Source organism: Cupressus sempervirens, chromosome 3, assembly GCF_028749045.1.
Source record: "Cupressus sempervirens isolate cs-2001-9-10 chromosome 3, ASM2874904v1, whole genome shotgun sequence".
Lineage (NCBI taxonomy): Eukaryota > Viridiplantae > Streptophyta > Pinopsida > Cupressales > Cupressaceae > Cupressus > Cupressus sempervirens.
In genome coordinates, this window is record NC_143120.1 from 979,028,540 (window position 1) to 979,052,783 (window position 24,244).

Genomic DNA, 24,244 nt, shown 5'->3' on the forward strand with positions numbered 1-24,244 from the left:
ACACAATATCATGAAACTAATGGGTATGTCTAGTATGATAAACCTCATAAAGTGTGTGTCATACAATGTAACTACTAGAACTGTCATACAATAGTTTTCCTAATAGTATTGCAATACTGTATAAAGTATCAAATGATATTTTGTGAAACTCTAAAAAAACCCCTAGAAAACATTAAAAAAATGCTCAAAATGACTACAAAAATGTTAGGATATCGAGTACTCATCGGTGGACCATACTGTGAAGGCTGGTTGTGCAACTAGCTATGCTCAAATCAATGTCTGGTGTTTGGAACTCCTCCCTTGGACATATCTTTTTCTCTCTATGCTCTAGGCTCTCAAAACTCAAATAGGACAAATGATTTGAAAATGACCCCTTGGGTCCCTTATTTGACCCTATTTTGACCTACCTTTTGAACTCCTCAAATTTTCAAGAAAATTGTGCCCCTAGCCAATTTTGATGTCCTAGATGCATTTTCGTGATCAAAATAAAATTTGAGTTCATCTTAATGGTCAAAATCACATTTTAAAATTTCATCTTCCTTCTATGTAGTTGTTTGACTTTTTGAGTCTTAATCTTCGAATCTTGTTGGGGCAATGATCATTTTGACTCTTTTTCGTTCTTCATGCACATTCCATTTCACTTTATTTCACCTTTATTCTTACTTTGACCTAATTCTAATGTTTTATCTCTTCTTGGCCAACCTTAGTCAAATTGGGGTATATCTTCATTGCTTGGTGGTCACTCTTTTGTTTTACTTGCTTATCTACCATCATAGACTTTATCTTATCTTGATTTGATCAAATCTATCTTATTGTTACATCTTCTCTACCTCATTTCAATTTCAATCCCAAGGGGATAGGAATATTCTATCATTGTTGCAAATTTCTTTTCTACTATGGCTATATATTTTCTCTTTCTACTTAATTTAGCTACTTGGATTGACATATTGATGTTTGTATAGAGTATTGATACTATTTATCCCTCTCCTAATGTTCACTCCTATCACTAACACGATGAGCAATCAAGATCCACTATCTCTTTGTGCTTCATTCTTCGGAGTCATATCTATCTATATGTTTCTTGCTTGACTTCTTCATTCTTTGACATAATTTGTTCCCAAATTGATCATACATTAGTCAAACAGGGACAAATGTAATCACCCAAAAATGGTCATCTAGATTATGAGCCCCCTTTCTAGTATTTTTGTACAATTTATCCATTGTTCATCTTTGATCAAATCCTAAAAAATCTATTTATTTGATTATAACCTATGGTTTGACCACTTTATCCTAAGTATTTTATTTAATTGAAAGAACATGTTCCCTTTTAATTATGTAAAAAGCCCCCACTTCCCGCTTATCCAAAGTGTACACACATAAAACATTATTACTATTTTAAAAATAAGAGGAAAAGGCTTTTTGTCTCACATGAGGTGCACACTTTCCAAGCTGGGTGGAATCTTCATTCTCCTTCACACATCTCTCACCTTTTTGAACTCTATCATTGATCTTGATTAGGTGAGATGCTTGTGCACATGGAGCACTCAAGAGGCATCCTCCACCCTATATTATGCCTCTCTTGGCTTTTGATCTCAACTATCCATTTTTCTTTAAAAGAGAGGTCTCTCTCCTCATTATCCATATTTTTGTGTTCATGCTAACATTATGCTATAGGTTTTCATATAGATTTTGGAGCACTTGGAGTATTCACTTTACACTTGTATTATAATTACATTCATCTTAGATTTCCTTTATGCATAGTATAGCCTACCTAGTCTAATAACATGATCTTGTATTTCTTCATACTTGTTAGCTTAATCTTTCATCTTGCATCTCATTCTAGTTTACTTGAATTTTCATTGCACTCATCTTGATTCTTGGATATTGGCATTCTTGCCTATACTCTTTGAATCTTCCATTCTCTGGTGCACCTTGCAAGGGTTGAATAAGCTAAGTCCATTTGAGAGCCACTCTCATAGCTTTTTTATGTGATAGATAGGAAGCTATAAGTTGCCTCTTGAGGTAATCTTCATCAAGGATATTTTCAAGTATAATGGTTTATAGAAGTGTGCTTGATTTTTGGTATACATATAATAATAGTATTAATAGTAATTTAATATATATAATTTAAATGTAAGAACTCTTAGGATCATAATTAAGAATTTGAATAATTAGTAATTTTTACATTATAATAAGAAATTATATTATAGAAATAAATATATTTAGATTGGATTATTTAGACCGATAATTGTAAGGAATAATGGTTGACTTTGATGTGAAAATTGTAGCAGGTTAGATAGACAAACCTAGTAGACCTTAATGATACTCTCTTCAATGAGATGGCTAACTAATTAAGGGTCATCCTATGGAGTACAAAGGGTCTTCACAAAGGATTATGAAGCCAGACTTAAAAGTTAGTTTCAAGAAAGAAGGCCAAATAATTGAGGATTGTTCTTCAGAACAGAAAGGATCCTCCTAGAGGGTTAGAAAGCCTAATTGAAGGAATCTTTAAGGATGTGTAGAAATAATGACACTCTTAGATATAAATTATTAGAATTGAACTTAATAGTCTATAGTTGCCAATAATTTCTATAGGTAAATTTTTCCTAGGGAGTGAGGACATTACAACTTGTTAAGATAAATAATCTAGCCCTAATTTTGTAAGTTGCAAAAAGCTTGTATAAAATGGCTTAGGGTTAGGGATTTCATTATGTATGATGAGATAGTACATTCTTGTAGTGGTATTGAGTTGTCAGGGATTACATATTGTAATCAGGTTGTAATCACTAGATAATATGAATATTGGACTCATTGTTGGTGGACGTAGCCTAGGGATTGGGTAAACCACATTAAATTTTTGTGTCTTGTGATCTCTTCTGTGTGCTTCATTATTTTCTAATATTGGATATATTTGCATGTAATTTTTATTTCTATCTCTCTTATCTTAGTAAACATCTTGGTGGCCTTTGATGACTTCTTGCCTTCTAAATAAGAAAACCTTGTAGCCTTAACAATCCATCGATTTGAGAGTCAATTCAACATTCGAGGAAAATGAGACAACAACTGGGCAATTCTTTCTTTTAAACCAAGTTTAATCTATATGATTTATAAAATTGAAGCAACCCCTTCATTATTATGGGTCCTAGACATGGTTCTTGACTTGAAAGGAAGGATTACTTAGTTTAATTTTCCTTATGAAACATATATACAATATTGACATCAATACAAAACTAACCTTGAACGTGTTCAATTATTTTATTCATCCAAACATGTTTGGATGTATATCTTATTAGGAGGTAGAAAGTTTCTCTCAATTTTCTTCTTAATAGGTCATTTATATTAATGTGTTTGGCTCGATATGATGATTGGAGGCACAACAAAATTTCTTTCTCAACTCTGTAAGAAACAAGACTTGGAAATTCTTATTGAAATCAACAAACAATGGGAAAATTATGCATAGAACTACTTAGGGAGAAATAAAAACTAAAAAAATGGTGTGATAACACCTTATTAAAATAAATAAAATAATTGTCCAAAAGGATCAAACCTCAAAGCAACACTTGAGGTGTATTCCATTGACTGAAATAGATAGAATTTCTCCATCCATAGTAGACACTTGAAATGCATTATACTCCTTGCACCGAATAATAACAAAAGGACCACTCCAAAGTTGTCAAGATTTCTATGCTTACTTGGCCCACTCTTTAGCAAATCCCATTTTGGCCAACATCTCCTTCATTGAAATATTTAGAAGTAGCCTTTTTGTCAAAGGTTCTCTTAGTCTGAAGCTGATGGTACTCCAAAGTTTCTATAGCCTTCTTTGTAATCCTCTTAAAGTTCCATAAGTTCAACATACCTAACAACCATTAGATCCTCCTCTTCAAATATTTGTAGTGATGAATGATATCTAGAGATGGAAGCTCAACTAATAATGGTAATCTTGCTTCTTTATTATTCACTAACATATATGGGAAATTACCAACTAACCTCTTAGGAGTTATATGATCTACCCATAATTGGGTCTTCAAATGAGAATTTCAGACTCTTTGATTATCTTCCATTATTCTCTTAATGATTCTCACTAGGTTCTTATTTCCTAACCACTACCTTAAAGATAATAATTTGAGGATGTATTCAAGTAAATACCATGCTTAACAACCCACTCAGATACCCTTAAACCAACAAAAGCAAGTGCATTGTTTGATATTATGGAATATGGAACACCAAACCTGGTGATGCGATCTCAATAAGAATTTAGAAAATGAAATCTCATGCATGGATGTTCACAAAAGATTGTAAATGGAATCTTAACACATAGGAGAAAGAGGGAAGAATTCCTCCCGCTTCAAGCTAGTACACTACTGCAAGGGTTTATTTAATAACATAATGATATAGGAGAAAATGAAAAAAACCTAGTTCTCAACAACAAAACTTCAACAAGTGTTGAGAGACAATAGAGTAAGGATCCTATGAAAGAAATGTTTCGTTAAGAGCAAGAGATTCAACAAAAAATTGAACACTCACTTCATTAAAGTTGTATTCATGGAATTCCTTATAGTGGATTTGGGAAACCTAGGTGATGGCCTGTGATTTCCCACAAAAGAGAAAATATTAACTTAAATGGGATCATTAATGACATTATAATAATCATGGTTACGATTTCCAAAATAGAAGTTGAAATAAATATAACTTTTCTTTGCAAGTTTTCATATCAATCTTTCATAGTATTGTAACAGAAAAAAAAATTCCCTAGATAAGCTTCCAAACATCAACCAAAAATGACGTTCAAATTGAAGGAAAGTGGAAAAGATATTGAGAAGGGTTTTTAACTTCTTTAGACACATGAACAAATTAAGGAAATATCCAACATTCTTAAGGAAACTTAGCCTATTTCACATCAAAAGGGGCTTTCACAATGAACTAATCAATCTAATACTTCATACTTTGGTGAGTTCCTTTATAAATTGATACAGTAACATCATAGGTGTATCAAAGAACTAGATTTTGGAAAAAGAAAACAAAATCAATATTGACAATATGAAAAAATCACAAGAACATTTTCCCCACCAAGTGTTTCTGTAGAAATAATATGAAATAGTAGTGGAGTGATAGATCTCAAACTTTAAAATCCACCAAAATGCATCATCTCAAGCTCCATCACACATATAGGGTTTCAACCTCACAAACCAAGAGTTTTCTAGAAGTCAAAATGTAAAAAATGAATGCATTTTAGGGTTATTAAGTGAGATATACTTTTTAAGGTTATTTTCTTAAAAACTTTCTAGTCCAACTAAAGTATATTTGATGACATTTTATGAAATTTCTTATGCATGCTATAGATAAGGATAAGTGTTGTGTTTAACACTGAATTCTTTTGTTTTCTTTCTTCAAATTTTGCATGTTTACAATGTAAGATATTGCTTTTAAATGATGTTCCTTATAAATCATTTAATAATGTTATTTAATATTGCAAACAAATTTTAGAATGGTCAATGCTTTAATGTTATGGTGACTTTAAAGTTAGGATGATGACATGTTTTCCTTGAACAACTTGAGATAGGCTTGCATTGATAATTTGACCAACCATACAAGGTGGTTGGACCAATTTGCAAATATTTGGAGCAGATTTAGGGAATGGAGAGAATATAACATGACATCATTTTTTACTTTTCGAGAGAAGTTGGAGGTGTTGGATATAATTGTTAATTGTGTATTTTCTTTGATGTTACACAAATGTCATATCAGCCATCAGACAGAGTCTACCAAGCTCAGACGGTCAGCAAAGCAATTTACAGTGTCTACCGAATGTTCCTGAACATTACATAGTAAGTTAGCTCTTACCGAGCTCACTCGGGCATCAAAGGATCTTGTAGCAGAAAGTTAATGTTAACCGAGCTCCCAAGGTTAACAAAGGGAAAGTCAATATTTATCGAGTTCAACGTCTACCGAGTTCACTTGGTCATCGAAGAGAAAGTTAGCTTTTACCGAGCTCACTTGGTAAGCGAAGGAAAGTTAGCTTTTACCGAGCTCACTCGATAAGCGAAGAAAGGTCAGTGTTTACCGAGTTAACTTGGTCTCTGAAGGAAGTTGCAAGGTTTGCAGTGTTTATCGAGCTTCACTTGGTTAACACTGGGGAAACCATTCTGGAGTAGTGGTCACCGAGCTGGGTCGGGCAGCGAAGAATTTTATTGTTCTAAAGAATTAAGTTTAATTGTTTTGTGTAGCTGACTGATTTAATATTTTTCAGTTGTTGTAACTTGTAATTGAATTGACTTGACAATCTGAAAGGTATATATTAAAGGTCAAGATGTGAATTCATAAGATGTAAGAGTGTGGATGAATAAAAGTGTGAATGTATGGATATGGAATGAGCGAATATTGTATATATGAGCGAATGTTGAAGAAGGATTAGATATGCTTATGAAGCTGCAAAGTTGTATTCGATCATTGAGGATCTAGTGAAGCAGAACAGAGATCTGTATTCAACAAAGATAAGTTGCATATATTTCAGATCACTTTATTGTTGCTTTCTAATCATTGTAACATTGATTCAAAACCTCTTAACAGAGTTGGTTTGACAACCATTTTGTAAATCCTCTAAAAAGGTGACAATTCAGTTGAATTATTTTAAAGACCTCTAACAAGGCCACTTCTAACAGGGTGATTAAATCCTCTAACAGGGTCACACCTAACAGTGTGTTTTGTAACCTTTAACAGGGTTGGCTCCTAACAGGGCTCACTTCAGAAGAGTGAAAATTGGTAACTAGTTACTTGGTGGTTTTTCCCAAATTGGGTTTCCACGTTAAATCTGGTGTCTCATGTGTTCATGTTATTTCTTTATGCATGCACGTTAATCACTTTAAATTCTCATTAAGTTAACAAAACATCTATCAAGTTTTAGCATTCATTTGTGTGGTTACCGAGTATCAGCAACAACTATATTTTAAGACATCTTAGGATCTGTGGATTTATTTTTGTAGTAACTGATTCACCCCTCCCCTCTCAATTACTCCATCTCTATTTTCCAACAATTGGTACCAGAGCTTTTGGTGCTTGCAGGAAAGATTTCAAGGATCTAAGCTAAAGATCAAAATGTCTTACAAGAGGGAAATTCCAAGGCTTAACTAGAATAACTTCTCAACATGGCAACGGTTGATGAGACTTCATCTAGCTTCTATTGGAGACACATGACTAAAATGACTTGATGAAAACACTATCTGTTAATGATATTGTTGAAAAGAAGACTCACAATATTATGATGATAGATATAGCATCTGCTCTGAGTTATGAAGAATTCGATGATATCAAGGATTGCAAATCTGCCTTTGAAATGTGGGAAAAGCTGAAAGAGATCTATGGAGGGGATGATAATGTTAGAAGAGCCAAAGCAGAAAGTCTAAGAGGACAATTTGATCAAATGAGGATGAGAGAGGATGAAAACATTGCAAAATATGTTGAAAGAGTTAAAGCATGTGTCAATGCAATCAAAGCTTCTGGAGGAGATATTAGTGAAGAGACAGTTATAAGTAAAGTTCTTAGAACTCTACTTCCCATTTATGCAATCACAGATTCTACAATTGAAAAAAGAAGATGTGAAGCAAATCACAAGATAAATCTAGAGGCTATAGTTGGAAGATTGACTGCATTTGAACTGGACAACTTTGATAACTATGTTCCAGCTTCCAAGAACATTGAATCAACATTTGAAGCCAAACTTTCACTCAAGGAGAAAGGCAAAAAGAAAAAGGAATCTCAGTCAGAAAGTGAAGATGAATTAGACCAAAGTTCAGATAGTGATCTTGAAGTAATTGAAGCCCTTCTAGCAAGGAAATATTCTAGAGGCAGAGGAAAATACAAAGGTAAAGTACCCCTAATCTATTTTTCATGTAAAGAAGTTGGTCATATTGCTGCTAGGTGTCCAAACAAGCAGAATAAAGATGAAAAAAAAGATCACAAATGGAATGGCAAGAAAGATTTCAAATCATTCAAGGATAAAGGTAAGAAAACATGTTTTATGGCTAAAGATTCTAATGATTCTAATAATGAAGAAGAAGATGAAATTGTCTACATTGCTGTGAAAGATGAATCTGATAATGATAAGGAAATGGCACTCATTTCTCATATGAGAAAAAATGATACATGGATCATAGATAGTGGTTGTTCTCATCACATGACTGGCGACAAAACTAAGTTTGAATACTTTGAAGACTACGATGGTGGCAATGTAAGATTTGGTAACAATGAACCTTGTTGTATAAAAGGAAGAGGAAGAATCTCTCTAACCCAGGAACTTATATGTGATAATGCCTATTGGGTAGAAGGACTAAAGCATAATTTGTTAAGTGTGACACAACTACTCAATAATGGATTCAAAGTAGAATTCATGCGTGGTAAAGCAAGACTGTTGGATGGCAAAGGAAAGCTAATTGGATCAGGTACCCAAACTAAAGGTAACTTGTTCTATCTTGAACTAGGTGAATGTTCATGTTTCATTGCTCAAGTAGAAGAAAGTTGGTTATGGCATAAAAGGTTCTATCATGTAAATTTTGATAATTTGATAAAAATAAGAAAATTCAAGAAAGTAAGAGGCATTCCTAACATAAAAAAACCTGAGGTCGATCTATGCAAAAATTGTCAGATTGGAAAGATGGGAAAGACTAGTTTTAAAAGTAAAAACTATCAGTCTGAAGATATATTAGAAATTGTGCATACTGATTTATGTGGACCCATTGGAATTGAAAGCTATACTGGAGAAAAATTCTTCATTCTTTTTGTTGATGATTACTCAAGAATGATGACAATCATGTATCTAAGAAACAAATCAGAAGCATTTGAAAAGTTCAGATGGTATTTGGCCATAGTAGAAAAGGAAACCGAGAAAAGATTAAAATGCTTGAGGTTAGACAGAGGTGGAGAATTCATTTCACATGAGTTAAATAACTTTTGCATTAAAAGAGGAATCAAAAGACAGATATCAACCCCTGGAACACCCCAGCAAAATGGAATAGCTGAAAGAAGAAACAAATCCATCATGGATTGTGCAAGAACTTTAATGATTGAAAAGAGCATTGCTATCAAATACTGGAAGGAAGCTATCAGCACTGCAGTTTATACTTTGAACCAAGTACAGCTAAAGAAAGACTCATTCAAAACCCCCTATGAGTTATGGTATGGCTATAAACTTAATATAAGTTACCTTAAAGTATTTGGAAGTAAATGTTACATTTTGAAAGAATCTAGAAAAGGAAAAATTGATGTGAAAGGTGATGAAGGTATATTCTTTGGATACTCATGCAAAAGTAAGGCATATAGATGTTTGAACTTGTCTACTCACAAAGTCATAGAAAGTGCACATGTGAAAGTTGATGAGTTTGTAGAAAGGACTGAAGAAGAAAGAAAAAGGGAACCAGAAGATTATAAAAGGTTTGTCTTCAATGAACCTGATACAGTACTAGTTACATCAGAGAATCAGGAAAATTCTACTCCCGAGTCATCTGTAACCAAGTTACAGGAAGTTCAAACCGAGCCACAGCAAACCAAGTTAAATTCAGTGTCTACCGAGCAAGTATCTACCAAGCCAAAACAGACAGAACCTGAAGTTGAAATGCAAGAAGATAATAATGAAATCCATTCAAAAGGCAAGGGACCTGTATTAGCTAAGTATGTCAGGAGACATCATTCAGTAGATCAGATCATTGGAGATAAATCTTAAGGAACCATGACAAGAAATAAGTTGAAAGGTACTTGTTTACTTGCTGATTTTGAACCTAGAAATGTCAAAGATGCATTGGAAAATGATAGTTGGATTGAGGCTATGAATGAAGAGATAGAGCAAATAGAGAAAAACAAGACATGGACTCTTGTACCCAGGCCTAAAGATAAAAATGTGATTGGAACCAATTGGGTATTCAAAAATAAGTTGGATGAAGATGGTAAGGTATTAAGAAACTAAGCTAGACTAGTATGCAAAGGATATGCTTAAGAAGAAGGAATAGACTATGGAGAAACTTTTGCTCCTGTTGCAAGATTGGAAGGAGTCAGAACCTTACTAGCATATGTTGCTCACAAAGGATTCAAAGTTTATTAGATGGATGTCAAGTCAACATTCCTCAATGGTATACTGGATGAAGAGGTTTACATTGAACAATCTGAAGGTTTTGTTGATCCAGATAAGAAGAACATGGTCTACAAATTACACAAGGCATTGTACGGTCTCAAACAAGCCCCTAGAGCATGGTATGAAAGATTGCACAACTATCTTATTCAGATTGGTTTTCAAAGAACTAATGATAACAGTAGGTTGTATATTAAGGAAGGGCCAGATAATAAGATTGTCTTGGCAGAAATATTTGTAGATGATACTGTTTTCACAGGGAATGATGATCTGTGCAAAGAATTCTCAGAACAAATGAACAAGGAATTTGAAATGTCTATGTTTGGTGAGATCAAATTCTTTGTTGGTCTTCAAATTCAACAGAATAAAAATGGTATCGACATTACTCAATCAAAATACATCAAGGAGATATTGAAAAAGTTTGGAATGGAAGATTGTAAACCAGTTGGGACTCCTATGTGTACCGGATTAAAACTTACCAAGGAAGATGAATCAAAAGAAGTAGATCAAACATTATATAGATCTATGATTGGAAAGTTGCAGTATGTAGTTCAAACTAGGCTAGATATTGCCCTTGCAGTTGGTATTGTAGCAAGATTTTCAGCAAAACCAAGAGAAAATCACATGATGGCAATTAAAAGAATAATAAGATATTTGAAAGGAACTGAAGAGTATGGTTTATGGTATAAGTTTGGAGGAAATTTGGATTTGAAAGTGTTTACTGATGCTGATTGGGCAGGAAACCTTGATGAGAAAAAAAGTACAAGTGGAGGTGCATTCTTTCTTGGAAAGAGGTTGGTTTCTTAGACAAGCAAAAAGAAAAATTGTACATCTCAATCTACACCAGAGGAAGAGTATGTTGCTGCAGTAGTAAACTGTTCTAATATTGTTTGGTTTAAATAGTTGTTGGAAGGCATGAAGATGGAAATCAAAGAACCAGTTGTTACATTCTGTGATAATACAAGTGTAATCAACATATCTAAGAATCCAGTGATGCATTCCAAAACCAAGCACATTGCAATAAAATATCATTTTGTCAGAGAATTGGTGCAAAATAAGGAGATTAGATTGGAATATGTTCATACAAAGGAACAAATTGCTGACATATTCACAAAACTATTACCTAAGGATGCATTCTTATATCTAAGAGGTAAGTTAGGGGTCACTCCCCTATCTGAAGTTCACTAAAATAAAGTTTTTAGTGATGCATCAACTCATACTAGATTGAAGATCTATCAGTTGATGCAGCATAACCAGGAAATATTGCATATGAATCAGTACTAAAGGTACACTGAAATTCATTTGAGTTGAGTTGTCTTTGGCATGTGTTGTCAAAGAGGGAGAGTTTTACTGTCATATCTCTCTGAAATTTGTTCAAAATATAAAGAGTTTTCTATGTAATTCTTTCACAGAGGGAGATTACTGTAAGAGGGAGAGTTTTCTATCTTAGAGGGAGAATTTGTATGTTGACATGTTGTGTTGCCATATAAGAGAAAGACTTGTTTTCAAATTTCATTTCTGCTATGACATGTTGTGTTGCCATCAATGCCAAAGAGGGAGATTGTTGGATACAATTGTTAATTGGGTATTGTCTTTGATGTTACACAAATGTCATATCAGGCATCAAACAGAGTCTACCGAGCTCAGACGGTCAACGAAGCAATTTACAGTGTCTACCGAACGTTCCTGAACATTACACAGTAAGTTAGCTCTTACCGAGCTCACTCGGGCATCAAAAGATCTTGTAGCAAAAAGTTAATGTTAACTGAGCTCCCAAGGTTAACAAAGGGAAAGTCAATGTTTATCGAGTTCAACGTCTACCGAGTTCACTCGGTCATCGAAGAGAAAGTTAGCTTTTACCGAGCTCACTCGGTAAGCGAAGGAAAGTTAGCTTTTATCGAGCTCACTCGGTAAGCGAAGAAAGGTCAGTGTTTACTGCGTTAACTCGGTCTCCGAAGGAAGTTGCAAGGTTTGCAGTGTTTATCGAGCTTCACTTGGTTAACACTGGGGAAACCATTCTGGAGCAGTGGTCACTGAGCTGGGATGGGTAGCGAAGAATTTTATTATTCTAAAGAATTAAGTTTAATTGTTTTGTGCAGCTGACTGATTTAATGTTTTTCAGTTGTTGTAACTTGTAATTGAGCCGACTTGACAATCTGTAAGGTATATATGAAAGGTCAAGATGTGAATTCATAAGATGTAAGAGTGTGGATGAATAAGAGTGCAAATGTATGGATATGGAATGAGTGAATATTGAATATATGAGCGAATGTTGAAGAAGGATTAGATATGCTTATGAAGCTGCAAAGTTGTATTCGATCAGTGAGGATCTAGTGAAGTAGAACAGAGATATGTATTCAGCAAAGATAAGTTGCATATATTTCAGATCACTTCATTGTTGCTTTCTAATCATTGTAACACTGATTCAAAACCTCTTAATAGAGTTGGTTTGATAGCCATTTTGTAAATCCTCTAACAAGGTGACAATTCAGTCGAATTGTTTTAAAGACCTCTGACAAGGCCACTTCTAATAGGGTGATTAAATCCTCTAACAGGGTCACACCTAACAGTGTGTTTTGTAACCTTTAATAGGTTTGGCTCCTAATAGGGCTCACTTTAGAAGAGTGAAAATTAGTAACTAGTTACTTGGTGGTTTTTCCCAAATTGGGTTTCCACGTTAAATCTGGTGTCTCTTGTGTTCATGTTATTTCTTTATGCATGCATGTTAATCACTTTAAATGCTCAATAAGTTAATAAAATATTTATCAAGTTTTAGCATTCATTTGTGTGGTTACCGAGTATCAGCAACAATTATATTTTAAGACATCTTAGGATCTGTGGATTTATTTTTGTAGTAACTAATTCACCCCTCCCCTCTCAATTACTCCATCTCTATTTTCCAACAGGAGGGTATTCATGGTTAGTTGGAGTATCTTTAGCATTGATTTTGATGAGTCATAAGGTTACTTATGACTTAGTTGAGCTTTGGATGGGTTTGGAATTTATGTTGTGAATTTCAAGAGATAACGACAACAAAGGACTCCATAATGTAAGAAAAACTTGGCGTAATTTTGAAAGCAAAAAAAAAACTATTTTGGGTGCCATAACAGAAGCAAAAAAATGTAAATTTTTTTGATGCAACATTTGGTACAAATACAAAGTTTAATTTTGCACAATACTTGGTGCAAAGCTCGATTTCAAAGGTTCGATGGACTTTGGTGCCAATTTTTTCTTCTACATAGAGGCTCTTTTTTTGGCAAAAAATTAAAATAAAAAGTTGGCACTATTTTAGGTGCTAATGATACGATTTTGTTGTAGTGAGAGAAAACTATTTGCAAGCACCACAAAGTTTTGAAGGAAAAGGGGAAGTCAAGATTGAAGGAAAATGCCACCACTGCACCATGAGTCTAACCTACAATTAGATTATCCAAAGGATTGACGAGGTCTACCTCTTATAATTTAGGGTACTACTTATTCATCCAACAACAAATTTTGAGGCAGTTTCAAAGTGCAAATGACATATTCTCCATTACAATGGAGAGAATTTTGAAAAAGGCACAAGTGGCATCTATGTTGCACGTAAAAAAAGAGAGTAATGATTCAAAGGCTGACATGCCTAAGTGACTATCACAACCGCCATAATGAATCTTCCACGACACAAACACAAACCTTTTTTAGTTTGATTTTCGACATTTTGTTGAATTATTCTTCCTATAAAAGCCTGCAAACAGATTACAATGAGGGGGCTTTTAGAGAGTTTAATTAGATCTAGAATTTCTATTCTAGGAATTTTTTGTTTGCTGTATAGAAGAACACTTAGAAATAGTTGTAATTTCATTTTTCTAGACCCTAACATTGCAATTTTCACATAATCAATAGAGGAGATATATTGAACTATGCCCAATTTTACTTTTATTGTGTGTTTCTACTATTTTGTAGATGATTTGAGGTTTTATGTTGATTTTGAATGAATGGAGCTATTATTTGTTATTTTAGGCTCCTATAATTCATCACATATAGTAAATTATTTGATAGTGTCTTGTTACTCTTTCAATGTTTGTAGTTTGGGGTATACTATGCCATTCGGTAAATGAAATTCTTATGGAATAGATGTTTTAGTGGGACAATATGAACATTCCTTGTGAGCCTTAATGGGTGCTTCCCATGAGAAGGTATGAATGTTTTGGCTTGTGTCTAGGATCTTGTCATCACACACTCTGTTCAATAATAAAGAGTCTATGGTATTCTATGCTCATTTTTGAGGTTTTATGTTCTTATTGTTTCTAACAGGAACTCAACGAATTTCAAAATCTTTGGTGCATCGCCTTGGTTTTTGTTTGATTTTCCTTCCCCTTTCCCAAAAAACACCAGAAAGAAGAGTCAACTTCTACATAATTCTGAAGGTTGTTTTGCAGTTCACAGTTTGTCCCTCTCCAATAAAGCTTCCAAACTGCCCTCATTTAGACGAGGGCTTATTTCTAGAATCAATAGTATTGTTCAATAAACTTTTTATTTTTTATACTACATTTGACTATAACTAAACAAATTAATTTAATTAATTGATTTAATATATAATTGATATATAAAAAGGCTCAATTATATATTAATATTATTCACCATGAACATCAAACTATAATATACATTAATTAATTGTCATTATTTTCTTTGCCTCACACTCTAGAGATAAAATTAAAAAATAGAAAAATCTGATTTCTCTCTTCCAAAAGCAACTTAGTTTCTATCTAGAGTAAAAGGCCAATAAAACACAAAACCTTTGACTAGCTCAAAAGGGGGCGAATTGGAGCTTTGCCTTGGGCTTGACTTGTGTTTGAGGCGGTGTTGGGTCCATGTTTTCAAGACGAAAGCCAATGATGCAGGATGGTTCTAGTTTTGTGGGACTCAGACTTATAAGTAAGACTATAAAATAAATTTATCATTCTATGGGAGCTTTGTCCCTATCATTCCCAACAAATGTAGTTGGCAAGTCCATTTTTCTCCAGCCACATCAACCTTTCGATGATTCCTTGGTGGGTGACATATTTTGTTTCCCATTTTGTGCGTGGGAAACCTACGACTACGAGGATGAGAAAAACTGCAGAAATTAGCATGCTAAGACTTTTCTGTTGGTTCTCAAGAATCATGGAACTCGTTTGCAAAACGAGAGTTGAAGATGTACTTTAACCAAAAAGAAATCATTTGAAAAAGATATCCTGGGATGTCAGAGACTATGTGTAGTTGCTTTGTAACCAATGTGCTTTATGCGGGCAGCTATGATATCTGATATTCTTGACAACACAGCATAAATAACTGTGCAGAATGCCAGCTGCACCCTGCTATATGTAGCCTAAGGAATTCGTTGATCCTCAAGACTGCCATTTGAATATACTGGCTTTTATCCTCGTACTATAAACAGTAAGTGTCCGAGCTATTAGTTAGAGCTTTTCTGTATTCAGAAAAGTTTTGAGATTTCCTTTTTCTCTCTGTGTTTCTTTCTTTGGGCTATAATTTGATTTCTTAGGAATATGGGAAGGAAACGCCGGCATATCATTGTATTGGATATAGTGAATTGGGCGGGGGAACTGAGTTGGGTGTTTTAAAAAACTTGTGGGGACTTTAACTAATTTGGGCTTCCGTTACGGCCTGTGAAAGAGCTCTGGGTATAAACTGATTTCATGATCCTTTAGGCTAGATTATTATAAAGGTGTACGGCTTGTTAATAGTTTAATTCTTTGGGTAAGCTGGTATATATTGAATTCTGCAAGTTTTGTTCGATTGTCTTGAGGCTTGACCTACTATGATATGTTACATTGCAATTTTCTGTAATTCCAAAAAAATATGTTTATCTTTGCATAATTTATGCATTTACATTTGTGTTGCAGATTTTGATATACGACTTGTTTAGAAGATTGTTTCTATGGATAAGCTGTTTTAAAATGAATTCTGCGAGTTTTGGTTGATTTTCTTGATCTGATATATCAAATAATAGATCATGAATTCGTAAATTCCAAAGAATTTTGGTTTTGTCGTTGGATTTTTTAACGAATTTATATATTATTAAATATGCTTGAACTGAGCTGGGTATGTTATAAAATTCGTGGAAAGGCCTTGAGCACACCTGGATGTTCATTAAAATCTGTGAAAGTACTCTGGACTGTCTTGGGTGTATATTGATTAGACGATTCTTTTAGCATGCGTTGGTGTCAATGTATACGACGTTTTCAGTAAATTCTGTCTACGGGTATGCTATTTGGAAGTAAATTTTGCAAGTTTTTATTATTGTCTTCAGTCTTGATCTAAGATTTAATATGTTGGGTTCTGATTGTCTGTATTTCAAAAAAAAACTTATATTTTATCTTGCATATTTTGCGGCTTTGCCTCCCCCAAAAAAGGCATCTCCAGATGCGTTTGTTTACCGATTTTACCAGTTCATCAGGATTTTTTTTAGTTTTGCAATGCTTTTCTTTTTCGGCTGGTTGTATATGGTAGACGAGATTCTCCAATTAAGGGTGAAGTAGGGTTCATACATTGTCTTCAATTCATATTTAAAACTTTGTCTTTGTTCCTAGCAGTGCCAGTAATCATAGTTTTGGTATTGACTTTCAGGTTGTTCAAATTTAAGCTTGTGGAAATTACTGGATCACTACCAAGACTAGGAGAAGGCATCGGTCTGTTCAATTCTGTGTACCCATTTGTGTTGATACCGAAACTTGTTGAAAGGTTTGAGAAGAATAGATGGGTGATTGGAATGCACTTTTGGCAGGGCCTCTCACCAGTGGAGGTTCACAAGACAGGATTACTTGTGTGAACTCTAAGAGGCAGAGGAGACCTAGTGTTAGGCTTGGCGAAATAGGTGACTACCAATCTTTGGAAATCTTTAAGAAAAGGAAGGAAAAGTGGGGGGATAAGCAAATGAAACGTTCACAGGAAAATTTCCCCAAGGACTCATTGCTTCAACTCCCTTGTGGTGTTTCAAAACAGAGCACGGAGGTTGTAATCTCAGGAGGGCTAGGTCTTGGCAGTAAGATTTTAAAAACACAGCATTCAGGTAATGAAAATCGTTACTCCCACGAACAGCTTGAAAGGGCAATCGAACTCCACAGGCAGGAAAGTCCAAACTCATTTTTGGCTAGGGAGGAGCAGCATACAATGGTGTTGGCGGGGGTTGCGAATGTTGCCAGTAGGAAAATGCAGTTGGATTTTAGGACTACAAGTAAAAGGGCACGGCATGGGATCGTTAGGAAGCCAGCAAGGACTAGAATTTCATCTGCAGTTGGAAAAGGGGGCGAGACTGCACATGTCAAATCCGAACCTTCCCTCTTCCACTCTATCGCATTTTTTCATAAAAGGCATCCAAGATATTTGCAGCCTTGGCAACAAATATCTGCCTCGAGAGTTAATGATGAGAACAATAAGGGGTTAGGGGAGGATGGCTCTGGGGAACCTTTATCTAATGCTTCATATGATATCTATACACCCGAGGGTTTCAGGCATTCTGATCTAGAAACTTCCGATAGCCCTGGAGATATGAAGGAGAAACGTTTGATAGTTCAAGAAGCCTCATTGGAGGGGAGGGTTGCGAGTGCGGGTCTATCTCATGGTCAGCAAAGGGTGAAAGGGGCAGGCCAGAATGAGAGGGATGAATTAGTATCAGGGCAAAGAGGGCAAGCCAAATTGGGAGAAACCTTGGCTATGATTAATGCAGAAAAGCTGACTGGGCTTAGGCACAACACAAATGGTGTTGCGATCACGGAGTTAGAAGGTGAAACTGATGTGAAGGATGTTCCTAGCAGTGGAAAACATGGGACCAGCGGCAAGGGAAATGTTGTAAAAGCATGGTTGAATGGGATTGGACTTGGTAGATATGCTCAAATTTTCGAGATGCATGAGGTTGACATGGATGTCTTGCATTTTCTCACCTTTGATGATCTTAAGGAGATGGGGATTAATGCTGTTGGTTCTCGGCGTAAAATATATACTTTAATTCAGCAACTTGGAAAGAGTTCTGCAGAATAATTCGATTCGATGCAGGATGGCTTTAGATCTCCATTCACCAGTTGGTAAAACATATGACGCAAATTTCATTATCCTGTAATAAACTGTGGTTTCAGTTTTGAATGGCAACGCTTTCTTCTATGTGAGTATGGACATTTCTACCTCTATGACTTATGGCAGCTTAAGATATATTTCTCTTTTCCTACTATTATCTCTTTCCTTGTGTTTTAGTTCACTGATACTGCTTCAGCAGCAGACAAGATGTATTAGGTCTGAAAAGCTTTTCATGGGAGGTTTAATTTCTTCTTCGTATATATCAATTCCGTGTATTGTGTTAAGGTTTGTTACTTGAAATGATCTTGTTCAAGTTGTGGTTCCCAGCTCTACAACCTCTAAAGGATTCTTTGTATTAAGATATATTATGAGGAAAAAAAGCCCCAAAGACATTTCTAGAGTTGAGCTGTGCAGGTGAACATATTAGATGCTCATCCATCCCTACATCTTACCTATTAAACCATGGTCACGTGGTTACTTCAATTTTTCAAAAAGAGAAACTATATGGTTGAATTATTAAATTTGACATCTTCTCTTTGATTTCACTGTTGTCGTAGTTGCTCCTTCAGGATGTTGGTAGATTTTTGGAGGACAAGAAAGTAGAAAAAATATGCATACAAGTCTTGGCACAAGACAAGGTGAGATCCTATGATGTACATCCTAGATGTGTTGGAAATGGTAGGATGGGAAAAAAATATTTAGATGTCCCCTTGTTGTACTTGGTGTTTGGGCAACAAAAGCGTTCAAGGTATGCCTGGGGTAGCCCTGCCATCCTCTAGAGAGATGGAAGATTGGATAATATCTTCTAATCACCTAGGGATGTCAAGGCATAGCTGCAGACAGAGCCCTTAGTTTAACAAAGGTACACATTTAGGAATTGATGCTGCCGGTTTGTGTTTGGGTTCAAGGTTCAGATTCTGGTATCTATAAAGAATCACTAAACACATAATGAGCCTAGCAAAATGAAAATAACAGAAGCTTTTAAATGCATCGCCAATTGCAAAGAGGAAGAGGAAGTGGTACTTTCCCAAGTATAAGGAAGAATAAGAGGTATTTTACCAATTCCATTGATCGTTGACCAATCATCTTCCCATTTTTTCCATCAAACTTCATCATACATAAAGTTTTATAATAAAAAAATTGTAACATGTACTTATTCTTTGCTTCTGAGTTTTTTGTGACTTGAAGTAAGTAAAATAAAAGGAAAAGAGGGCAATTCCGGGGTTCTTGGCAATATATTATGTTGTAAAGAAGTTATATTTGTTTTGTTCCAGTAGTATGATTCCTTTATCCTAAGTGACAATAAGGATGGAACATGTTGAGGGATCTAGAAATTGGTAGTAGAAGCAGAGGGTAAAAGGCAGCCAAAAAGAGCACTCAAGTTGGTAGTCCAGTTGAGTCTTGTGAATTTTGATCAACCATCCATTTTGTTGGAAAACTATTCCAAGCATCAATAAGCTCTATTTTGGCAAATTGCATCATGAATAAATGTGAACACAAAAGTTAATTTATGGGTTTCTTGCATTATCGGAACAAATGCACACCTCATACCCATTTTTGGTAAAGGGGTTGACAATCTGGCAAGCTCACACTTGAACAAAGGATTAAGATAATCAGATTATATAAAGTGGCATCTCCACACCTTCTATTCCCAGAAACACCTCCTAGAATCACCAGTGCTCAACAAGCTCAAGTTTTTGTTAAAACATAAGGCTATGGATTCAACTTTTAAACTTGGATTTAATATGTTTGATTTACAAGCATAGACAAGGCAAACATATGCCATTGGCAAATTCTTCTTCACCAATGGCATTTATTTTCATGTTGCTTGCTTTTCTTAATATAAGGTTGCAGTGCTTAAAATTCACACGAGTAGGGCCAGGGGAGACAAAATTAAGGACTACTATTTAGAATGAATATTATTCCAAGATAAATGCATTGAGGAAATACAGGTTAGATTAGTCTTAAATGGATATAATATTATCATGGACGAGTGAATTGCAATTAGACATCATTCACCGATCAATTTCATGGTCACATACTGCATGGGTGTTGCTTCCTTGGGGAATTGATTGTTTGATGCATCGCAAGGAAGCAAAGTTCCAAATTTTTTAATCCTTAGAGGTCCAATTGACGAGATTGGCTTTGACAATGTGTTGCAGATTGTGATAGGTGTAACGTGCATGGGCTAGCAGGGAAATTGGTTGAAGCTACCCACAAGCACATTTGTTGGACCCCTTGTGTGCATACCATGAAAAATACATTCAAGGGAATCAATAAAATTGAATGGATCAAACAACTTTTTGTTGATGTCAGAGGTCTGTAGATGTTTATTCATAATCACCACATGTTATTTTCTCTATTTCAATTCTTTTCCAGGAAGGAAGTCATCAAACTTGTTGAAATCAGATATGCATCCTACTTCATTCTATGCTAGAGGATGATTAAGCTATAGGAGTCCTTCCAATGTATGATCATGGCATGAATGGAACAATGGACCAAGACCAAGGTTGGCAAGGAACTGAGAGTGAAGGAAGTGGTGAAAAGTGACAAGCTCTGGTGAAATGCCAAATAAATAATTTCAATCATATCCCTAGTCTTCATAGGAACAAGATATGGGGATTTTAGCTATCCCAGTTGTTGGGGAGATATAAGGGTACATTGATAAAATGCTTGGAAGGATTTTGTCCCTTTGAGAGAACCCATTTTGCAGTTGCACATAGAGACTTTTGTTTGATGGAGGTGGGAGAAGCTGAATACTCCATTCACAAGCTGACAATGCCCTAGAATCAAAATGGTATGTGCAGATTCTTGGTATAGTTCTCATAGATGACATGGAGGTTAAGTGGGGTGTCATGGAGGCCATTAAGATGCAGGGTACTTCGTGTCTTGGACTTGTTGGATAGATACTACAGATCTTTGCCATTAACATTGGACCACTTGATACATTTTGACTTATTTTCATATTTTTTACATTATTTCTTTGTCATTTACTGGTTTTTTTTTTTTTTTTCCACTTGATTTTCTATATATTCTTTAAATAGCTGATCACCCTGTCATAAATATCCGTAAATCTTTCTGCTTTCTCTGAATTTATGTCCCCATATTCCATCGCCCTGTAAACTTGGAAAAACAGTGATTATACAACAAGTCCCATCAGAAACTTCGGAATATAATATTGTGAAAGGAGTTCAACTATCATATTTCATATCCATATATAACAAAATAACTTAGCTGTAAAACACCTGTATAACAAAGTAATACAAGCTCAAAGTGATTCCATTATGGTGCCTAGTTGCCAAAAAAATTAGTGAAATCCTTATGAGGTCACTTACAGATGGAATTTGAACCTACAAATTGGTAGGTAATATCACAGTTCAGATCTATATTGAACTTCATTGAAAGATGCTAGTTTTATTTGAAAGCATTTGCAATGGCAAATTTGAAAAGAAGATAGAGACCTTTTTGTTGGATTGGAGAGATCGAGTGTTAATACTATGTGTAAAATTGTTATGAACTTGAAGTAAGGCTGGCCAGTCAGCCTTGACTGAAGCATTGTTTTATCACACCCATCCCCTTTACTAAATAAATCTCTTTGCAGATTATATTTTATATGAAAGAAGTATAAAATGATGAATTAAATAAGACACTAAATAAATAAATAAACAATACTTATTAAATAAATTTAGTTAAAGTTTTGAGTGGACATGACCAAACCGTTTAGGATTCAATTTTCTTTTTGTAGCTGAGCTGTGTAAGTCAAGTTTTTTATATGAGACTAGGCAAAGGTGGATCATCAAAGACTTTTTTTTGTCCATGCATTAAACAATTGCAAAGCTTGCTTAGACGCAAGCCTTATTGTAATCATAAGCAAGAATATTGATCTGCTATGATATAGTCATCATTGTTCAAAATGTGGTCTAAATATACGACATATATAATCCCCATCTCTCATCAATAGATGATGGCTACTCGAGCCCTCTGGGTCTTAATGTGGAGAAGGTCGTAGGAGAAATGAGGTTCTGTGAGATGTCGGAGACTGAGTGACTCCTTGAGGGAGTTTGCAGCTCTAGCCCTCATATAATTCCCTTCACCTCCTGTAGCTCTTGTAGCTCTTGTTTGGTCTAGGTTAGATCCCGTCACACTTCGTTTGACGTTCCCTGTTCTTCCTTTTCTATTTTTAGCTATACTTTAACAGGATCAAAGATATCCACATGCCACCCTAGCTCTTGTCATGGTTCATAGGCCACCTGCGAGGATGATGGGATATGTGCATATCTGTGGACATATCTCTAAGAACACAACCCACAAAGTTTCTCCAACTGTTGCTACCAATTGTATATCATAAAACATAACATTAGTCTCATTATCCATAAACAATATGAGATGGTCCTTACTCCAAGGGTTATCCAAATTGATTATTGGACAATTCGTTAAACACTTAGCATGCAACCAGAAATGTGGGAAATAGGTTGTTTGAAACAATCCACCAAATAAACGAATTAAACTAGTGCAGTAAATACTAACAATATTTAGGAAAAATTGATTATTATCAGCATTCAGAGATCGACTTGTACAATGCTAATGGAAATAGCAATTTTTTGCAATGTTCAAACAACAAACAGTGTAATAGTTTCTTCAACCTTTAATGTACCAAACTATAGTCCTTTTTTCCTCTTTTAATTTGAAAGAGACGTAATGAAACCTGGATAATCATGAGACGCCAAACTTGCTGGAGTTGAGAGTAGATATCAGATCACGCAACGCCCAGTTTCTGTCGCGAAAATTAACAGATGCTTTTCATAATGCGTAAGCTCGTCGTTGGGAATGTCCCGACTCGCAAGGAATGCCCTCGATTTCCCGTCGATAATGACCTAGACTGTGGTCGGAACGAGCATTTGGTGTGGTTGCCGTCTTGTAATCGTTGGAGTTTTATTCAAATCACACGGCCGATTATTTCCCGTTCTGGCCTGAATCTCGCCTTCAATCCTCCGCAATACAGATTCCAGCAAATCTTCAACCGAGCGATATTTACTGGGCTTCCAACAATAATGACAATACCATGAGGAAGGACGTCTGGCTCGGGAGACTCGAAATTTTGCTTGCTTGGAAATAATCGTTGCTTATAACCACCTCAAAATTAAACCCCTTTGACCTGTGACTTGAATTGAGTTTTCATCTGACACCAATTAATTTCTCTCCCTGGCTTCCCTCCAGTTATTCTTATAATTCTGCAATAATTTGATGGATAACAATTTATTCTCCTCAATCAATCGATAATGCAAGAATCTCCAACTTGGCCCTAGGCCACAGATTTCTGCCCTGTTGAAGTGACTGCAGTATCACTTCCCGATTGCAATAATTCGGATGATATTCCACATTCTCAAAATTGCTTACCCATGGAAGTTTTCGTTCCCAAGGGTAATCTGAGAATTTGCAGACCCAAAGACCACAAATTGCTCCAAAAAGAAGTCGAATCCACAAAACCGCCTGTCCAAATGGGTGCCTCTTGTCCTCTATTTATTCACTTTTTTTGAGAAGTCACTGGAAGCTTCCGAAATCGTCTTTTATAATATCTTATTATAATGCACTTTTATTATCAAGTAACTTTATATAACTTTATTAAAAGTGCAATCTTAATTCATCATTAGAACATGTAGGCCCCATTTACTGGATGTAGCAAAATGCAATCTTCTGGCGAGATGACTCTCTCTCCAAAATCATTTGCCTACGAGAGTCGATGATAGGCAAATCTACTGTAGGAATTGTGTCGCTAAAAAGGGGACATGACACAATACTAAAAGTATAATAAAACATAACGAACAATTTCTTTACTAGGACCGCCCTTTTCCATCCTAGACTTTAAGCCAACTAGTGCTAGTGTAACTGTGCCATGTGATGTGATTGGGGAGATTGATGAGCTCCCTTCCCTCTGCTCTTGTATGTGTATATCCTTGCTAGCGGTTGCTTTGAGGTTGTCTGTGGTTGCTACCGTAGGGGTATGCCATCTATATCCTCATCCTCATACATATCATGGCCGCCTCTAATAGGTATCTCCTTTTCTCTGGGTTGCTCATCCTCTCT

At 35.3% G+C, this 24,244-nt stretch overlaps 1 protein-coding gene across 2 annotated transcripts; it reads left to right on the plus strand.

The window, feature by feature from the left end:
• Nucleotides 1–15,075: 15,075 nt before the first annotated feature.
• Nucleotides 15,076–18,444, plus strand: LOC149570029 (uncharacterized). Of its 2 annotated transcripts, none has more exons than XM_089822686.1 (2): nucleotides 15,076–15,526; nucleotides 16,718–18,444. In XM_089822686.1, exon 2 carries the CDS (start codon nucleotides 16,847–16,849, stop codon nucleotides 18,125–18,127), a length of 1,281 nt encoding a protein of 426 aa, XP_089678812.1. In that variant the 5' UTR covers nucleotides 15,076–15,526; nucleotides 16,718–16,846; the 3' UTR covers nucleotides 18,128–18,444. The 2 variants fall into 2 exon arrangements, with proteins under 2 accessions (XP_089678812.1, XP_089678813.1); XM_089822687.1 differs by lacking the exon at nucleotides 15,076–15,526 and adding an exon at nucleotides 15,600–15,771.
• Nucleotides 18,445–24,244: the final 5,800 nt, after the last annotated feature.